The sequence below is a fragment of the Perca flavescens genome, chromosome 7 (genome assembly GCF_004354835.1).
Source record: "Perca flavescens isolate YP-PL-M2 chromosome 7, PFLA_1.0, whole genome shotgun sequence".
NCBI classification, from domain to species: Eukaryota; Metazoa; Chordata; class Actinopteri; order Perciformes; family Percidae; genus Perca; species Perca flavescens.
The window spans coordinates 23,992,230-24,008,286 of NC_041337.1; the positions used below are offsets into that span (position 1 = coordinate 23,992,230).

Sequence of the window (16,057 nt, forward strand, 5' to 3'; positions counted from 1 at the left end):
GCTCATGTGATAAGGGAATTGGGCTTGTTATTGTTATTTCAGTTTTTCTCTTTTAAATGAGTAAATTAAATATTGTTCAATAAAATCAGTGACATTAATGAAATGTATGCATTGTCTATTATTATTATTATTATTATTATTATTATTAAAAATATAGGGATTTTATAGATTAAAGAATAAGTAAATGAATGGGTCAAATATCAACCCAACAAGGGTGTCAATTTAACCCAATATTTGAGCTGGTGGGCCTGACCCAGTAATGAGTTGCATTAACCCAACATTGTTGTCAGAATGACCCATATTTTGGTTAGGCGAAGCAACCCATATAGTGGGTTAAAATTTCAACCCAGTTCAAAAAGTCAAAACAACCCAGCATGTGTTCTGTCCTATATTGAACCAGGTACTGGGTTGGGAATAACCCAATTTGGGTTATTTTCAGCCCAGTATTTTTTAGTGTGTAGCTGCAAGCCTGCTTCATTCTAAATTGGCACTTTTTGGTGATTGATTGACGCCTCACCTGTGGTGACGTAAGCACCACGGCTTAATGGGCGCCTGCAAACAGAAGAGGAAGTGAGTGAGTAAGAAGAAATATGTGACAGAGGGGAGCGGAGGAGTAGCCTACATCTGCTGCTAGAGCTGCACTTCTCATAGAGCCGGACAGCCCGAGAACCGCCGGACTGAGTTGTCATATTATTTCATAGGAAGGCTGGTGTTTGAAAGGTCACCTCACGCAGGTAAGGCAGCTGTTGAACTGCTCAAAGTTTCGGTGTTTGCTGAACTGCGTTTCACCTCGCTGTTATGAACCATGGGAATGGGAGGCAGACATTTTTGCTCCCACCCTAATCCGTCTTTCAGGCAGCGGAGTTATTGGAAATTTAGACTGCGACTGAACAGAAAAAAATAAGCAAATTCCTGATTTAGCTGTAGCCTAGGTTTATAATCAGTAGGCCATGTCTTTTAAAAGTGAATTTAAAGCTATTTTTATTGTGTTATGAATGTAATTTTAAGACTCAATAAATGTTTATAAGAGTTAGACCTGCATAATAACGTGCCTGTGTGTCTGCACTTGACATTATTGGCTCTTTGCACAGGGCAGGTTTGGAGTATCGATCAGAGACAAGGTGTGAGTTAGTTTTCTTGTAGTTTCTGTTGCGCACAGATTTGCTGGAGGCAGATTCTCTGTGTGCTTTTTGTGTGGGCAAGTGATCAAGGAGTGAGCTGTGAGTCACGGGTTGATCGAGGCCCTTGATATGAGTTTGAGGACTGACACAAGTGGCTGCTGCTCCGTCCAATAGTGTGGAATCGGATCAATGGTTGGGCTCCCTTCCTCAATGGGAAGAGATATGGGAGCTAGGGTTGTGCAATTAATCGAACTTTTAATTGCGATTACGAGTTCAGCTCTTAATGATCACAAAAACCGAGTAAATCGAGTAAAAAGATTATTTTGCTCATTACGTTTTGCAAGTAGAATGCTTTTTGTCTTGTGTTCTGAATGGGAAAGGTGTTTAGGGAATTTTCACAGTTCTAAGTGTTTTCACTATTAATTTGTTTTTAAGTTGAGTAATTGCAGCATCTTTCCAAAAGTTGATTAGTAATCGTGTTAAATAATTGTGCTTTCAATATTGACCAAAATAATCGTGATCATGATTTATTTCCATAATCGAGCAGTCCTGGGAGCCCCATTTTAGGTCACTCATGGTATTTTAGGGTCATCCAGATAAGAGACACTTATGCTTCCCCCCATGTCTCCATTTAAGGTGCTAGTTTATACATGTTCCCTGTCTGTAGTTTGAACTTCTTCTGGTTATACATGTAAAAGCTGTAATTTCCCCTCCTCTTCAGACTCCTTCAATGTTGTAAGTGCTGAAGAGCTCGGTAGACCGTGTCGAGGTGACGGTGGGAGGACGCCATGGCCAACAGGCAGTCAGACAGCTGCATGGGCGACCAGGCCCCTCTGGTTCTGGTGAGCCGCTTCTCCACAGAACTCCATATATCTGAGCCTGGTGATGATTGCTGCCAGTCCCAAAGCACCCCCACACCCCAATCTGAAACATCCACGCCCCAGGAAGATGTAGTAGATAGGCTGGTGGTGCCTCAGCCGGTGGTTTTGAGCACCCAGAGTCCTGCAGCCCAGAAGGTTGGCACCCACCAGCTCATACCAAAGTATTTAGCCGGTCGGCCTAAAAACCGCCACCACACCACAGTGGTGACGTTCCCAGTGGGACTGGAAAACTCCACCAGTGTAACCCGGAGCCGTCACTCAACCCAGGGGCCAGATTTGTCCTGGGAGGATTATGACAGTGATGGAGACGGCTTTGCTTTGAGGAGGAACCGCAGGAATAAGTCATACAGAGCCGCTGTGACAACCCTGGACATTGAAGCCATGGCGTCGGAACAAGGGCCTGCAACCACACTGAAACCGGTCATAGAGGACCGAGCAGCCAGTCCTGGTCGATCTCGCAGCACTGGACGCAAGGTACATACGCCAAGGGGTTGGGGGCCAAAGGGCAGTATAGTACTTTGTCCATTTATCATAAACTCATAGTTGATTAAATGGAAGATGTATTGTAGAAAGATAATTGTATCCACTTATCTGTTGGATTTTAGGAGTGTTTTGTAATTGAGGACGATCAGAAGCAACTGGTCAATGAAAGTGTCACTTTTGATGCCAGTTATGTCCTTCAGATGAAAACAGAGCCCAGCTGATGCAGTTTTGTTGTTCTAATAACCTCATAGTCCACAGCCAGCATGGCCAATAACATTGGGTGACCTCTATCAAATTCTCATTTAGTCATAGTGATGATGCTATGTTTCCACAACTGTTTCCTATCTTCCAGACCAGTGCCAGTGTTGAGGAAGTCCCCATATTTTTTTTTTTTTTTTTTTTTTTTTACCAGTGTATTTTAAAACTCTTCATTTAAGGATTGAAAAAAGAGGCAGTGCTGAAGAGAGAATTAATTTTTGGAGAAAAAAAAAGCTCTAATAAAAACTGAATATTACTGAGGCACATGGATTACACAGTGTTAAACTTAGGCTGCACTGCTGTCTCCCTTCTAGCGATTCCTGGGGAGAAAGAGGAACCAGAACCAACATGGGTCCTTCAAAGATGGTATGTTCATTGATGTGTCACCCAGTCCACTTCTTTAAATTTGGCAACAGTACTACAAATAGATGGGAAATAACTATGTTTATTTTATTTTTTATTGGGTTGCAAAGCAATTTTGTGTTGAATTTCTCTATGGAAATGTAAAAACAACTGAACTTGGTTTGTGGGTGCAATAAAGTCTGTGTCGAAAGAGAAGATCTCTTGAGGCAACAGGAGAGAACAGAACAGGAAATTATTCACTCTGAACGATCCCAGAATGCTAAATGTCAGATTGTTGAGTCTTGAGTGTTGACATTTGATGTCCTGTACCTTCAGACAATACCGCTTCTCCAGTTTTAACTTGAGTAATTTCCAAGTAATAATTATGCAGACTTGAGATGCTTTAATTGAGTATTTGTTTGTCCACTTTTAGAGCTGATATCTCACTGGGGCTGCCTTTAAAAAATGGAAGATGTAAGAGCGGTCATCTTAGGAAAGATTTAAAAAAAAAAAAAAGAATAAATTCATAATCAGCTTTCACCTGCACATTTAACTAAGAGAATCAAACCTTTCACTAACTGAATGGTCTCTGTATCATTTCATGATACACACACACACTGCAGGCAGAAACCTGCATTTAAATCTAACTCCATATCAGCATTTTTTTATTCATTTTCATTCTCACCTCCCTTAGGGTTTAGGCTTATGTTATTATGTTGACACATACCAACTCTACTTTTGCTCTTCATTTTTTACACTTGACAAATTAACTACAATAAACTTCTTTCAATACATCTGACAGATTTATGGGTGCAAACATCAGAATCCTATATACATAAGCTTGTTGTGAGAGACACATTTCACTGTGATTTTGAAGAATTTGCAGTGTTTTACAGCTTTTATAGTCATGAGTATTGTCTGTGTGATGTAAAAAGTCACGTGAATCCAAATTCCAAAATGCACGCTGAGACTCTGGATTGAAACTTAAGTGGTGTTTGTTGATGCGACCCTCAGCTACACCGTGCCTCTACCAGGAGATCCGTGAGCGAGGGCTGCAGCCCGCCAACCAGGATGAGCTACTGGATGACTTTGTGGTGGTGGAGTCTCCCGTGGAGGACCAGGGCATCGTAGTGAAGAGCTACCGGCCGGCACAACTCACCTGGAGCCAGCTGCCACAGGTAAACCTCTAACTGCACTGACATCGGATGTAAGCATTGAGAGCAATAAAAAAGTGTGAAGTCGAATTCTGCAAAGGTGTTTAAATTGATAATGTAATAGTTATAATTATACAAGTGTACTAATACATAATTCCATCTCAGTCATCACTTCCTTTGACAGAAAACACTGACAGCCAATGTCTTTCTTCCTCTTTACCTTCAGCTGAATTTTTCATTTTGTTCAAAATGTTGCAATATAAAAGCTTACAGTTTTCTTACATGTTTCACTGCTACATAAACTCCTACGCTCCATGACCCTTTGTGGAAATGCTGGCTACGTTTGGTCTAGATGTCAAAATATCCACTGAGTTGGAGGCTAAAGTCGTTTGCAAACACCAATTTTAAAAACAAGCTCTATTTTAAATATGTTAAGCTCCGCATTCTGCTGTATACGTTTTTTCTTTGTATCTCTTACAAAGGTGAGGGACACAGGTATCCTGACATTGATCTCACCTCAGGAGCGAAAGAGACAAGAGGTAAGTGTGTGCAGGTATGCGTGCCAAGTATGCCTCTATTGAGATATAGAGATATTTATTTATTTATTTATTTATTAGTCTTTCTATGCCTAAAAAGAAATGTCCCAGAATGGAATAATGTGCTATAGGAAGCCGTACAGCTCTGATGCCACACAATTGCAGACCATGTTTCAATACTAAAATAAATCTCAATTTAAAAACCCCACTAAAAACTACACTCAGCATCAGGGAGATAAACCTATTATAAGAGGCACAGATACCAACTTTTTTCATAGACTGTAGACTTTAAACGTTAGAATGAGATGCAACCATAAGACATTTCAAGTTAGTGGCAATGGCAACATTATGATATTTCAGCAACAAATGTGCAATTTAAGAAACCCAAACTTTAAGCAGCGTTGTTTGGTTTCTGTTTACATATTTGTTTCTGCCACTGAGTTGCAGAGGAAAATCAGCCATAGCATGTGATTACCATAAAGACAGTTACTGGAATAATAAAAACCTTGGGCAGTTATCATTAATGGTAATTATCAAAGATGTACTCCAGTGATTTAGTGTTGCACTTCCCATAATATCAGGGACTTAGAAGTAACAAACTAAAAAAGAAGATTTAGCAGAGGCCAAGATATCCTGACTTTTAGTCCCTTCTATTGGTCAAGCTCTAAAAACAAAGGATTCTACATTTCATATCTCAAAAGCGTCTTTCATTAGACCTCACTTGCCTCTTTTAATGCCCACTCCTTTTAATGGACACACATACAGGCTTTGTGTTACAAATTCAGAACCAAGCCTAGATACTCCTGACTCTTGATTACATCTTCAGAGAAATTAAGTGTCTTAAAAATATACTTTACACTTGTGTGATTTTCATCCCACACCTGCCAACATTATCTGGCAACAAGTTCGAAGAACTCATCTTTCCCTGTTTCCACCTGGTATTAAAATCCGATCTGAGTGATCGGCTCACAAGTGGACCGCTCTAAGTTCAGGTGAAAACACTCTCAGGGTGCATTGAGATCCGATCTCAAAAAACACATTTGGAGGTGGTCTCATGTGTCCATGTTCCAGTAGCAGTGAGAACGGGAATGTAAAAAAAGTTATAATATAGAAACTAAATTTCAAACCACAGACCCATAACAACAAAGCCGGTTACATTTAATTACAAAATAACTCCTAGAATTGAACATCAGTATATTGACTAAGACCGAAACCTAATTGTTTCGTCTGTGACATGATGGTGTAACACGATCTAAGGGTGGCTTTCCTCTTTTGTAATGTGTCTATACTAGCAGTCTAACAACAGATATTGTGTCAATACCAAAGGTCCATCCTGTGTGCAATAGTAAACTCTGAATATAGCCACACCCTGCCAGTGTGATCACACTCAGTCAGTCTGCTGAGCAGGTACTTGTCTCGCTCTTTTGTACTTTTAGTCCCTCTCATGGGTTTAGTTTAGTGCTCAAGCAGTGTGCTTCAGATTTGCATCCATGATGACAACTTTAATGCTTCTTTTTGGGGACATTTAAACATTTAGCTAAAGTTTAGGGCTAAATGAGATGAACTAAACATACTGCTTTTCAAGTGGACATGCTGTAATATCAGGAAGATGCGAGCGGTGAATAAGGTTGCCCCACATTAGCTCATACAAAGCAGCGCTTTACCAGGTTCACCAGGCAGACTTTTATTTACTATTCTTTAGTGATGTTTTGAGCTTTTAGTGTGAAACATCAATGTTGGATGACAGTAGTGTTCTTAAAGGTCCCTCGACATGCTGCTTTTGGATGCTTTTATATAGGCCTCAGTGGTCCCCTAATACTGTATCGGAAGTGTCTTTCCCGAAATTCAGCCTTGGTGCAGAATTACAGCCACTATTAGCCAGTCCCATAATGAGCTTTCCTTAGACTGTGCCATTTCTGTGTCTGTAGCTTTAAATGCTATTGAAGAGGGGGGGGCAAGGTGGAGGGTGGGGGTGTGGCCTTGACCAACTGCCACTTTGCTTGTTTTCAAGCCATGATGTCTCTCGCTTTCTCATGGGCGGGCCAAAATTCTCTGGGCGGGCAAAGCAGAGAAAGGGGAGGTAACCTTGCTCCTTATGACCTCATAAGGAGAAGATTCCAGATCGGCCCATCTGAGCTTTCATTTTCTCAAAGTCAGAGCAGGATACCCAGAGCTCGGTTTACACCTATCACCATTTCTAGCCACTGGGGGACCATAGGCAGGCTGGGGGAACTCATATTAATGTTAAAAAAACCTCAAAGTGAAATTTTCATGCCATGGGACCTTTAAGTTAGCCTTTGATCCTGTGTGAGCCACTTCACCAGACAGGATGTGAAGCGGTGTGCAAGATGTATCCTCGCTACCTGATGGCTTACCTAAGATCCTGACCACAAACTTTAGCGGCTTAGCCTGACAAGCATCAAGATGTTGGGTCTGGGAACTCACCATAGACAGGGCTCAATCCGAGGGGCGGGATAAACGGTTGTCTTTCAAATTCCCTCTGCACGCAATCGGATAGCGCTACAACCAAGCAGAGCAACGAACAAGGTAGCAAAGCTAGTTGATGGATTAAACTTTTGCTGTATCTGGTCGGCAAAACTCCGAACACATCTTCTTTTTTTTAAGAATGAGTTCAGTGCCGTTCATTTCTCAAAGAAAAGCTGAACTCCGCAAGTCTTCCAGAAGACCGCTGTTCCCAGCAGCAGCCATAAGCCCGCCCACCGACTCTATACACAATGTGATTGGCTTGATTAGAGTTTGGTTTTTCCAGCTCGCAAGTCAACGGAGAGTGCCTAGACTCCCCTGGCTGCAAATTAAATTAGCTGCCGCTTCTATTCCTCTCTGAGTAAACCCTACATTTAAGTGCAGAAAGTAGAGGCCATTAATCTGGATGTTGTTAAAGGAAATTCTGAGAAATGTAGGAAATCCCCAAATTACCCAGAGGTAGTCTCGCTTTGCCATACCATCTACTCGCTGCAGAGCGGAGGAGGGTCTGGCTAGTCCACACAGCATTGCAGGATGGGAGAAAAACGTGCTCTGGTTTATTGGCATTTCTTTAAATCAATCACAATCGTCAAGCTCTGCACGGAGCCGCTGTAAAGTAGTCGTGCAAGAGAAAACTCAGACTTAACATATAGTTTAGCTAGCTTTTTCAATTTACCCTGCAGAGATCTGAGGAGCAGTCAACCATAATCCTCATAAATCCACCAGAAATTAAAATTCCAACACAAAGAAAGTGAAAGGGGAAAAAAATGTCCTGCGGCACCGGAGCAATCCCGGAAGTGGAACGTCGAGGATATAGACTAACCCAGAGGTGAAATAGCAGGTTAAAGAAACGTGGGTTTCCCTAATATAAAGTAAATTTAAAAACCTTCATTCAAAAATAATAGACTATCAGAGAAAAGTAAGAGCACCACAGAGGTTTTTTATTTTCTAAGTTAAAGCTAAAAAAAGAAAGTACATGTTGCAAATGTGAGTTGCTCCTTCACATGCACTTTATCCACTTATTTGGGTTTGTGTGATCATTTGACAGGCCATTTTTGAGATCATCACATCAGAGCATTCGTACCTGCACAGCCTGGGCATCCTGGTGCGTCACTTCAAGAGTAGTGAAGCTCTGAGGAAAACAATGACGGCCACAGAGCACCACCACCTCTTCTCCAACATCTCTGTCATTCACCAAGTCAGCAAACTGTGAGCGTGAGCGTGTGTGTGTGTGTGAACTATTTGTGGGGGAGGTTCAGGGCCTCATACCAAAAAAAAGGATCCGATGCTTTCAGTGTGTGAAGCAGTGTAATGGACTGATTATCGGAATACAGTATCAAAAGATTTTAAAAGAGGCTGAATTGAGTGTTTTGTCATAGAGTTTAATGGTTTGTGGTTCCAAACAGAAAATGCATTGAGTTACTGTTTCAGGTAGAGTATTTGCCCTTAGCATGTCTTTAGTATCCTGCTGGTTCCATCAACATGTTAAAACATGCTAGCCAAACTGGTTCTGCTGCTTAGCTCCTCTGTATTCCCTGGCTTTGAGATGATAATGTGCTTGAAAGCAGCCTGTGTTGCTCTGTGCAATACTGGATACATTGTTTTGAATAAAAATAGATCCAGTTTTAGCAGCAAGACAAGAAGTAACCTTCTATCTTTGATCATCTTGTTCTCTGTTTTCAAGTAAAACAAGATTTGTAAAACTAGAAGGCAGAAGGTGCCTCAGTTTGTTTTCGGCTCAAAAATGTCTCCTTCCGTTGACACAACAGTTAGAAACATTAGTTAACATTAAAACAAACACGGCTTAAGTTTAAGAGACACCAGAATGTAAACACTCTAATACAGTATGTATACTTTACTAACTTGATTTTGATAAAGTCAGATAAAACCTTATAACCCCAAGGTAACAATTTGTTGTAAATTCACGTTAGATTGAGATTTTGATTGATTGACTGATATTTTTATTTACGTGTCATGCCACTAAGTGGCCCATCCCACACGGAATTACATGACACAAATACAACTATTTAATTCCACAGCATCCGGTCCAATGTCCACATACAACATTCTCCACTTTGCACAAAACAAAGAACAAATAAAACATATTACAGCAGCCATAACACAATAGTGTAACTCATGCATTGTCCAACTAGAGCCAAACACTTCATACACTATGTGCTTGTCTGAGAATGTTACTAACTGCTGTTACTACTAATTAAAAGTAAAAGTGTCTGTGGGTGGAAAAACAGTCCTTTCACTTCTTTACCAACCTCCCTCTCTCTCTCCATTTTCAGGTTTTTTGAAGACCTTGAACGGCGTCACCATGACAACCCAGTGATCCGGGACATTAGCGATATTGTTCAGAATCACGCTGCCCACCACTTTGAGCCCTACATCGTCTACTGCTCCAACGAGACCTTCCAGCAGAGGACGCTGCAGAAGCTGCTGTGAGCAGCAGAACAAACCGTAACAAGATGAGTTTCTGCACTAACACGGCAGCACGAGTTAAACTTCCCTCTTTCTTTCCGTCTTTTAGGACCAGTAACGCTGCGTTCAAAGAGGCCCTGAAACAGATTGAAGGAAGCAGTGAATGCGGAGGCCTGCCCATGATCTCTTTCCTCATCCTTCCCATGCAGCGAGTCACCAGACTGCCACTGCTGCTGGATGTCAGTTCAACCTTTACTTTCGTATATGAACAACTCATTGGAAAACACACAGCAGCTCAAAATAGGAGCCTGAGGGCCGCTTTATCGGTTTTTCCTTCCTTTTTCCATTATTATTTTATTTTATTTTTTTAAGTAGAACAGACAGTAATCCACATTTCTGTAAATGTGCCAGAGTTAGCCAGCCAGCTAATTTCCTACTGTAGTCCTTTGTTGAGATGTTTTGAGACCAGAGCATCAGAAAACAGAAAGACGGGTTAACATTTACTGACCGAAGACAACAAGATGTCATGCAGAGCAACAGGAAGCGGCAAGACATTAGTGCATTAATACTGTACATCAACAATATCCACATTCAGTACACGTAGCCATGCAAGCAACAAAACACAGCCAAGCAGCACCCATTGTAGCCATTTTCTTGATATGTGCAAACTCGCAGAGCAGTTCTAAGCACAGACATGAAGAAAAATCAACAATTAAGCATGCATTCACCACATTATCTGCATGTTATTCAATTATGTCTTTATAAAACTATTTTATTTTTTGTTATTTATAAAAGGAACTCCAGATTCAGCTTAGTGGCATGTACTGTGGTGCAGAAGGTTGTTTTGTCTACTGAAGTACATAATTGGTAGTGTGAAAATGTCATACCTTTTTGTTTTCTCCTCACAGACGATCAGCCAGAAAACTCCAGACACGACAGCAGAGCACTTTGCTGCTGTTTGGGCGCTGCACGCCATCAGCAAGGTAGAGATGTTGAGAAGGCACTCTTCAGCCCTACGTTTCTTACTTGAGAGTGAACTATGAAGTGTTTTTAAGGTTGTGATTATCATGATGTCGTTGTTGTCATTTGTATTATTTCACCAGTTGGTCAATAGCTGCAATGATGGAGCTCGGCGAATGGAGAGGACAGAGCAGATGTACACCATCCAGAAACTTTTACATTTTGGTAAAATTAAGGCAAGTTTTAGTTTGTTGTTGGCATTTTTTTTTTTTTGCGCAGGTCGGCTTTTGAAATATGCTGTCCTGTAGCTTAATGTAAATGAATAAAAATGTATACAGAAATGTGATGTCACACGTTTTATGATGAAGAAAGCCTTAAGTTTTCAAAAAGCATTAGACATATGACCTATGTTCTGCTTCATGTATCCATGTACCATGTTGACAATGTGACATCAGACTCGGAGAGGGGAGCTACGAAAGGAAAAGGTGTAGCCAGCGCAGCAGCACAACGGCTGTGCCTGCCTTGTGGGGATAGACATTTTTTGTGGATTTGTTGGCATCTGTCGCTCAAGAATTATGTGTTATGAACTTTATTTTTTTTTTTTTAACTAAATTGAGCTTGAGGTTTTCAAAAGAAGTGGTGGGTACAAAATAACTCATGACGAAATATGATAGGTATGCATACCCACCGTACATGTAAATGTACTGTAAAATGCAAGGAACATAATGTAACTTGGATAAAGCTTTGGATTGATTCCCCTCATGTAGTAATGACGCAGCAGAGTCACTTTACTAACCTGGACTGATAACTCTTGTGTCCTCACAGCCATTTCCTCTGGTGTCGTCGTCGCGGTGGCTGAAGAAGCGTGGTGAGCTAGCCTTCGGCACTGAAGAGCTGAGCATCTGGAGGGCTTTCAGCAACAGGAGCTACTACCTGTTTCTCTTCAATGATGTACTGATCATCACCAAGAAGAAGAGGTCAGTAGGACTAAAATACAGTGTTATGAATATTATTCACATAAAGCCTAAAATAATGTTTTGTGGGAAAAGGTTTTTACAAATCTTTGACTGACGGACGTAACTGACATTTTCATATGAATTCACGCAAATATCTGCAGATATTCTCTGGTATGTCAACATAATCACAATGGTTGTATTTCCTTATACCTGTTATAGTGCTATTTATCAATCTAGATTGTTTTGTTGGGAGTTGCCAAGACAGTGTTGGCGATATCGGCTGTAGAGGTGTCTGCCTTCGGCACTCAGCTTGTGGTGCTCAAATTTCCAAAAAATACATTTGAAAAGCTTACCAGCAGTGTCTCTTTCCAGAAATGATGACCTGGTTGTGAACAGTTTCATGGAGGAACTATTTTCTTTCTACCCAACTACAACCGCCATTCCTATCACTGCTCAGAAGGAAGCGTACTCATTGATGAGAGGCTTGTGACAGCGTGAGATGTAAGCATTAATGGCATCCTCATAGCTCAGGTGAGCTAGCAGTATCTATTAGCTACAGCTACAGCTAAGCCGAGGAAGACGGGCCTCTCCTCCATGAGTACACTTCCTGCTGCGCAGTGATGCAGTTGGCGGGTGTAGTTCGGTAGAAAGAAATTTGTTCCTCCATGAAACTACTCACAATCAAGTCCGTGGATTATCTTGAGTAACCGAGTTATGATTTCTGGAAAGAGACATTGCTGTTGAGTTTTTCACATGTATTTTTTGGTGCTTTAAACAGCACAAGCGGAGTGTCCTCTAGTTCCATTCTACTGGAGAGAGGGCAGACATCTCTACGGCTGATATCTCCAACACTGGGCAACTCGCACTTAAACAATCTAGAATCTAGATTGACGATTTTGGGGTGAACTGTCCCTTTAAGATCAAATCTAATAAAATCACTTAAGATGCATTCAGCCTCCTGTAATATCCTGTTGAAGAGTAGTCTGGCATTAGAAGCAAAGGCACCAGAGCAGGAAGCTAATGTACATAATGCATTGTGAATTTCCAAATGAAAACCTTCTTTAACAGATCAAATCGCTCTCACTTTAGATAATGAAAGAAACTAGTCATACATCTGATAAAATGGGGGCTGCTAGAGATGTCAAACTTCAGAACTCCAACCTGATTATGAAGCATTTTATGAGCTTTGTGGGCTATTCCTGGTAGCTCATGTGGACACTGAGTAGGTCCAGCTGCTAGCAGGCAGGGAACATGAGAAACAGAGTGAAATGAGGAGAGGAAGGGGACAGAGAAAGGAGAGAGCATGGATGTGGTGCGTGCATACTTGAGATTCTTTAATCTTGCATTCAGCATGTCAGCTCGACAGACTAAAAGCTCTCTGTTTTGAGTTAGGGAGAAACCAAACAATGTCAACCTAGAAGAAGGAGCTGCCCACAACACTGGAGTCATTTCAGGGTTGTTAGTTGACACTGGGGCCCAGTCTTCAGGTGATAATATATATAGGAAATGCTATTAGCAGATAGTAAAGGAATGTGGTTTGAATTTGTCAATAGTACACACATACACAGTAAAAGAGTAGCTGGGTTTAGCTACACTATAATGTGTAAAAATGGTCATTTAAAATGACATTTCTGTGAATGCTCCTGCACACTTTGATTAAAGATATCCTGTAAAAAGAAAATGTGAGTAAAAACGATTTGTTTATCCAGTGAAGAGAGCTTTGTGGTGATGGACTACGCTACTCTGGAAAATGTGGAGGTTGGGGAGGATGCAGAAGGACGGACATCTTCGCCTCCCAAAAACAGCCCCAGCTGCTCTCTTTCCTTCAGGCTGCTGATGAGCAAGAACAGCGATGGGAAAGCAGAGCGGATGACCCTGGTGGCCGAGTCCAGGTACCGCTGCTTTCAGCTCCCGTCAGCCATGAACTGTACATTACATACTGTATATAGTTGTTATTCCTCAAGTGGGAATTTATATTTAAACACAAGGTTTAAGTATATATCAGTATTATTATATTAATTTCACCTGGAGGGAGGGACACTTGGATCATTTTACTGAACATCGGATCTCTTTCTGTCAAATACCAGTCCATACATAAATGCAAACACACTCTTGCTACCACTGAATATTGATGGTTATGGTTAAGGTGGCCTTTAGGAAACTTGGTCTTGTTGTGCTTAATTCCAAATCACATTCAATTGTAAGATGTGTAGGGGTTTTCGACATGGTTAAAGGGAGGAGACCGTCACGGGTTGGCCGTGGTCCTGCAGCATGGCTAGGGGCAGCTATCCCCTGCTGTGAGGCTGTAGTGGAACCTCATGCCATCATAGCTCCTGGAAAAACCCTACTGTAAACCAGATTAGGTGTTTGCGTGTGGCTCCCTCTACTGACAGAAGTTTTAATGGCAACCTAAAATACTCCTACGGATTTAGTCCACTCACAAGAAACCGACTTGTGTGTTATCACACGTACAATACTCGGAACAGTGGCTTTGGAGTCCTCTTTAACAGTGCTTGTTTGTTTCTGTTGCCAAGGGTGGACCGGGCACGTTGGATAGTTGCTCTTACAGAACACAATCAGGCAGGAGTTTCCCCTTGTAAAGACGGTAAGTAAGCATGCTTCATTTACCAAGGGAGTAACTCTTTAAAAAACACTTTGAGTTAACTCTGAAACTGACCAGTTTTCAGTGTGTACGTGTAATCTTTAAATTACAGTCTGTTCTCCTAACTTTATGTGTAAATGATTAATTTGTCATGGAAAACAGTGTGCTGCACAAAAAACATTTTCCATTTTAAATGCAATCTTATTCACACATCTATCAAAGCTGCATAGGTTCTCCTTTATTTTAAACTATTTACCAACTTTTTATTGGATTGATGTGGATCCTGACTTTGAGTTTACAATTACTTAAAATCCATTTAAAGAACATAATTTGTATATAACCGTATTTGACTCCAAATGGAGGAAAAAAAAAAAAACATTCTGGTACAGCACCTCTAGTACCTTTTTAGTAGCGAGTGTATCTCTGCATATTTGATATCGTTATGAAAGGGTGTGCCTTTCCAGGGGAATATGACACATTCCAGGAAGTCATGTGATGTGTAGATATTCAGCAGTGAATACAGGATGTGTTTTTTTTCAGTACTGACAACAGGGTTCTTAATTCACCAATAACCACATACATATTGCTAAAAAAAAACTTGATATACAGGAAAATATACTGTATAAAATCTTTGGTTTAATGAATCACATTTCATTATGGGAATGTTTTTTTTTTTTTGGTCTGCCACAGTATGAGGCCACCAAAGCCTACATGCCAAAGGAGCCAGATGAGTTGGGGCTGCAACAGGCTGAGCTTGTCATCCTGCTGCAGAAAGAGGAAGGTGAGGTCTCTTTACGTGTGCACTTAGCCCCGTCACTACCTGTAATACGTCAAAAGCAGACTTTCATGCTCAAATGAGCAGTCAAGTTGTCATCTAAAGCATGCAAGAATGCATAAAAGGTACCTTAAACTGTCTGCTCTTTCTAGCCTGGTGCTATGGGGAGAGAATGAGAGATGGAAAGAGAGGCTGGTTTCCTGCTACCTGTGCCACAGAGATCACCAATCCCACAGCCATGGAGAACAATGTGCAACGCATGAAGCGCCTGCGCAAAGAGACCAATGTTTGAGGGACTCTCAGGATGTACAAAATAACAACACCTTGCAGTAGACTGGTGACTCTCAATGTCCAGTTTTTGTTGAGACTGCATTCCAAGAATGGCCATTTATGCTATCTCAGTGGTCCAAGATGAATACAATGTGACCATAACGTTGCTGGATTGAATCCAGCTAGTGTCCATGTTTTGGTATTCTACTGTCAGACTGTCCAATTAGTTTAAAACAGGTTGTAGTAACACTTAAATCTCAACCAAAAACTGTATAAGGGTGTTTTTGTCCATCTTCTAAATGTGTAGCCAATAAAGAACAGACATTTGCAATAGCAGGACTTACTGGCCAACAGTGGACATCTTCACTTGTACAGCACTATGTTATTTTCTTGTTGGTGTGAATGTAAATTTAAACTTACTTGCTATAGTAAACAATGAGCTTCAGATGCAGTCTAGGACTTGTTCTATTGTCTACATACATTATAGTTTTAAAAGTTGCATGTATAATACTGCTAAATGGTGGTTGCATTTCTTGTTCAATCACTGTAATTTCATGATTATGGGAAGGGTCTTTTTATACTGGTGTAAAAAATAATTTGACCAAAATGTTTTAAAGTTTTGGCAGAACATTTACCATTCATTATAAATTCCATTTGACAGTTCTAGTTGAATTTGGTTGATTATAAAAACCTTACTGCATCATACAAAATTCATATTTGAAATGAAAATAACAATTCTACTTTACTGTATGTTACTCTATGTAACAACATTTTTTTTAATTTGTAATGTTTAGAGCCTGCATACTTG

The 16,057-nt window shown here is 40.8% G+C and overlaps 1 protein-coding gene across 1 annotated transcript; it reads left to right on the forward strand.

The window, feature by feature from the left end:
• The first annotated feature begins 535 nt into the window (after positions 1 to 535).
• On the forward strand, positions 536 to 15,675 carry arhgef16 (Rho guanine nucleotide exchange factor (GEF) 16). The gene is made up of 15 exons (XM_028582128.1): positions 536 to 734; positions 1,843 to 2,476; positions 3,058 to 3,109; positions 4,100 to 4,263; positions 4,722 to 4,778; positions 8,308 to 8,468; positions 9,554 to 9,706; positions 9,796 to 9,925; positions 10,595 to 10,669; positions 10,790 to 10,882; positions 11,472 to 11,623; positions 13,312 to 13,494; positions 14,137 to 14,207; positions 14,884 to 14,985; positions 15,132 to 15,675. Exons 2-15 carry the CDS (start codon positions 1,910 to 1,912, stop codon positions 15,269 to 15,271), a joined length of 2,100 nt encoding a protein of 699 aa, XP_028437929.1. The 5' UTR covers positions 536 to 734; positions 1,843 to 1,909; the 3' UTR covers positions 15,272 to 15,675.
• The last annotated feature ends 382 nt before the right edge of the window (positions 15,676 to 16,057 follow it).

Coding starts and splice junctions, on each gene's coding strand:
- arhgef16 (XM_028582128.1), top strand. CDS start 1,910: ATGGCCAACAGGCAGTCAGACAGCTGCATGGGCGACCAGGCCCCTCTG. Junction 4,264..4,721: donor CCTGGAGCCAGCTGCCACAG/GTAAACCTCTAA, acceptor TCTCTTACAAAG/GTGAGGGACACAGGTATCCT. Junction 13,495..14,136: donor ACCCTGGTGGCCGAGTCCAG/GTACCGCTGCTT, acceptor TCTGTTGCCAAG/GGTGGACCGGGCACGTTGGA.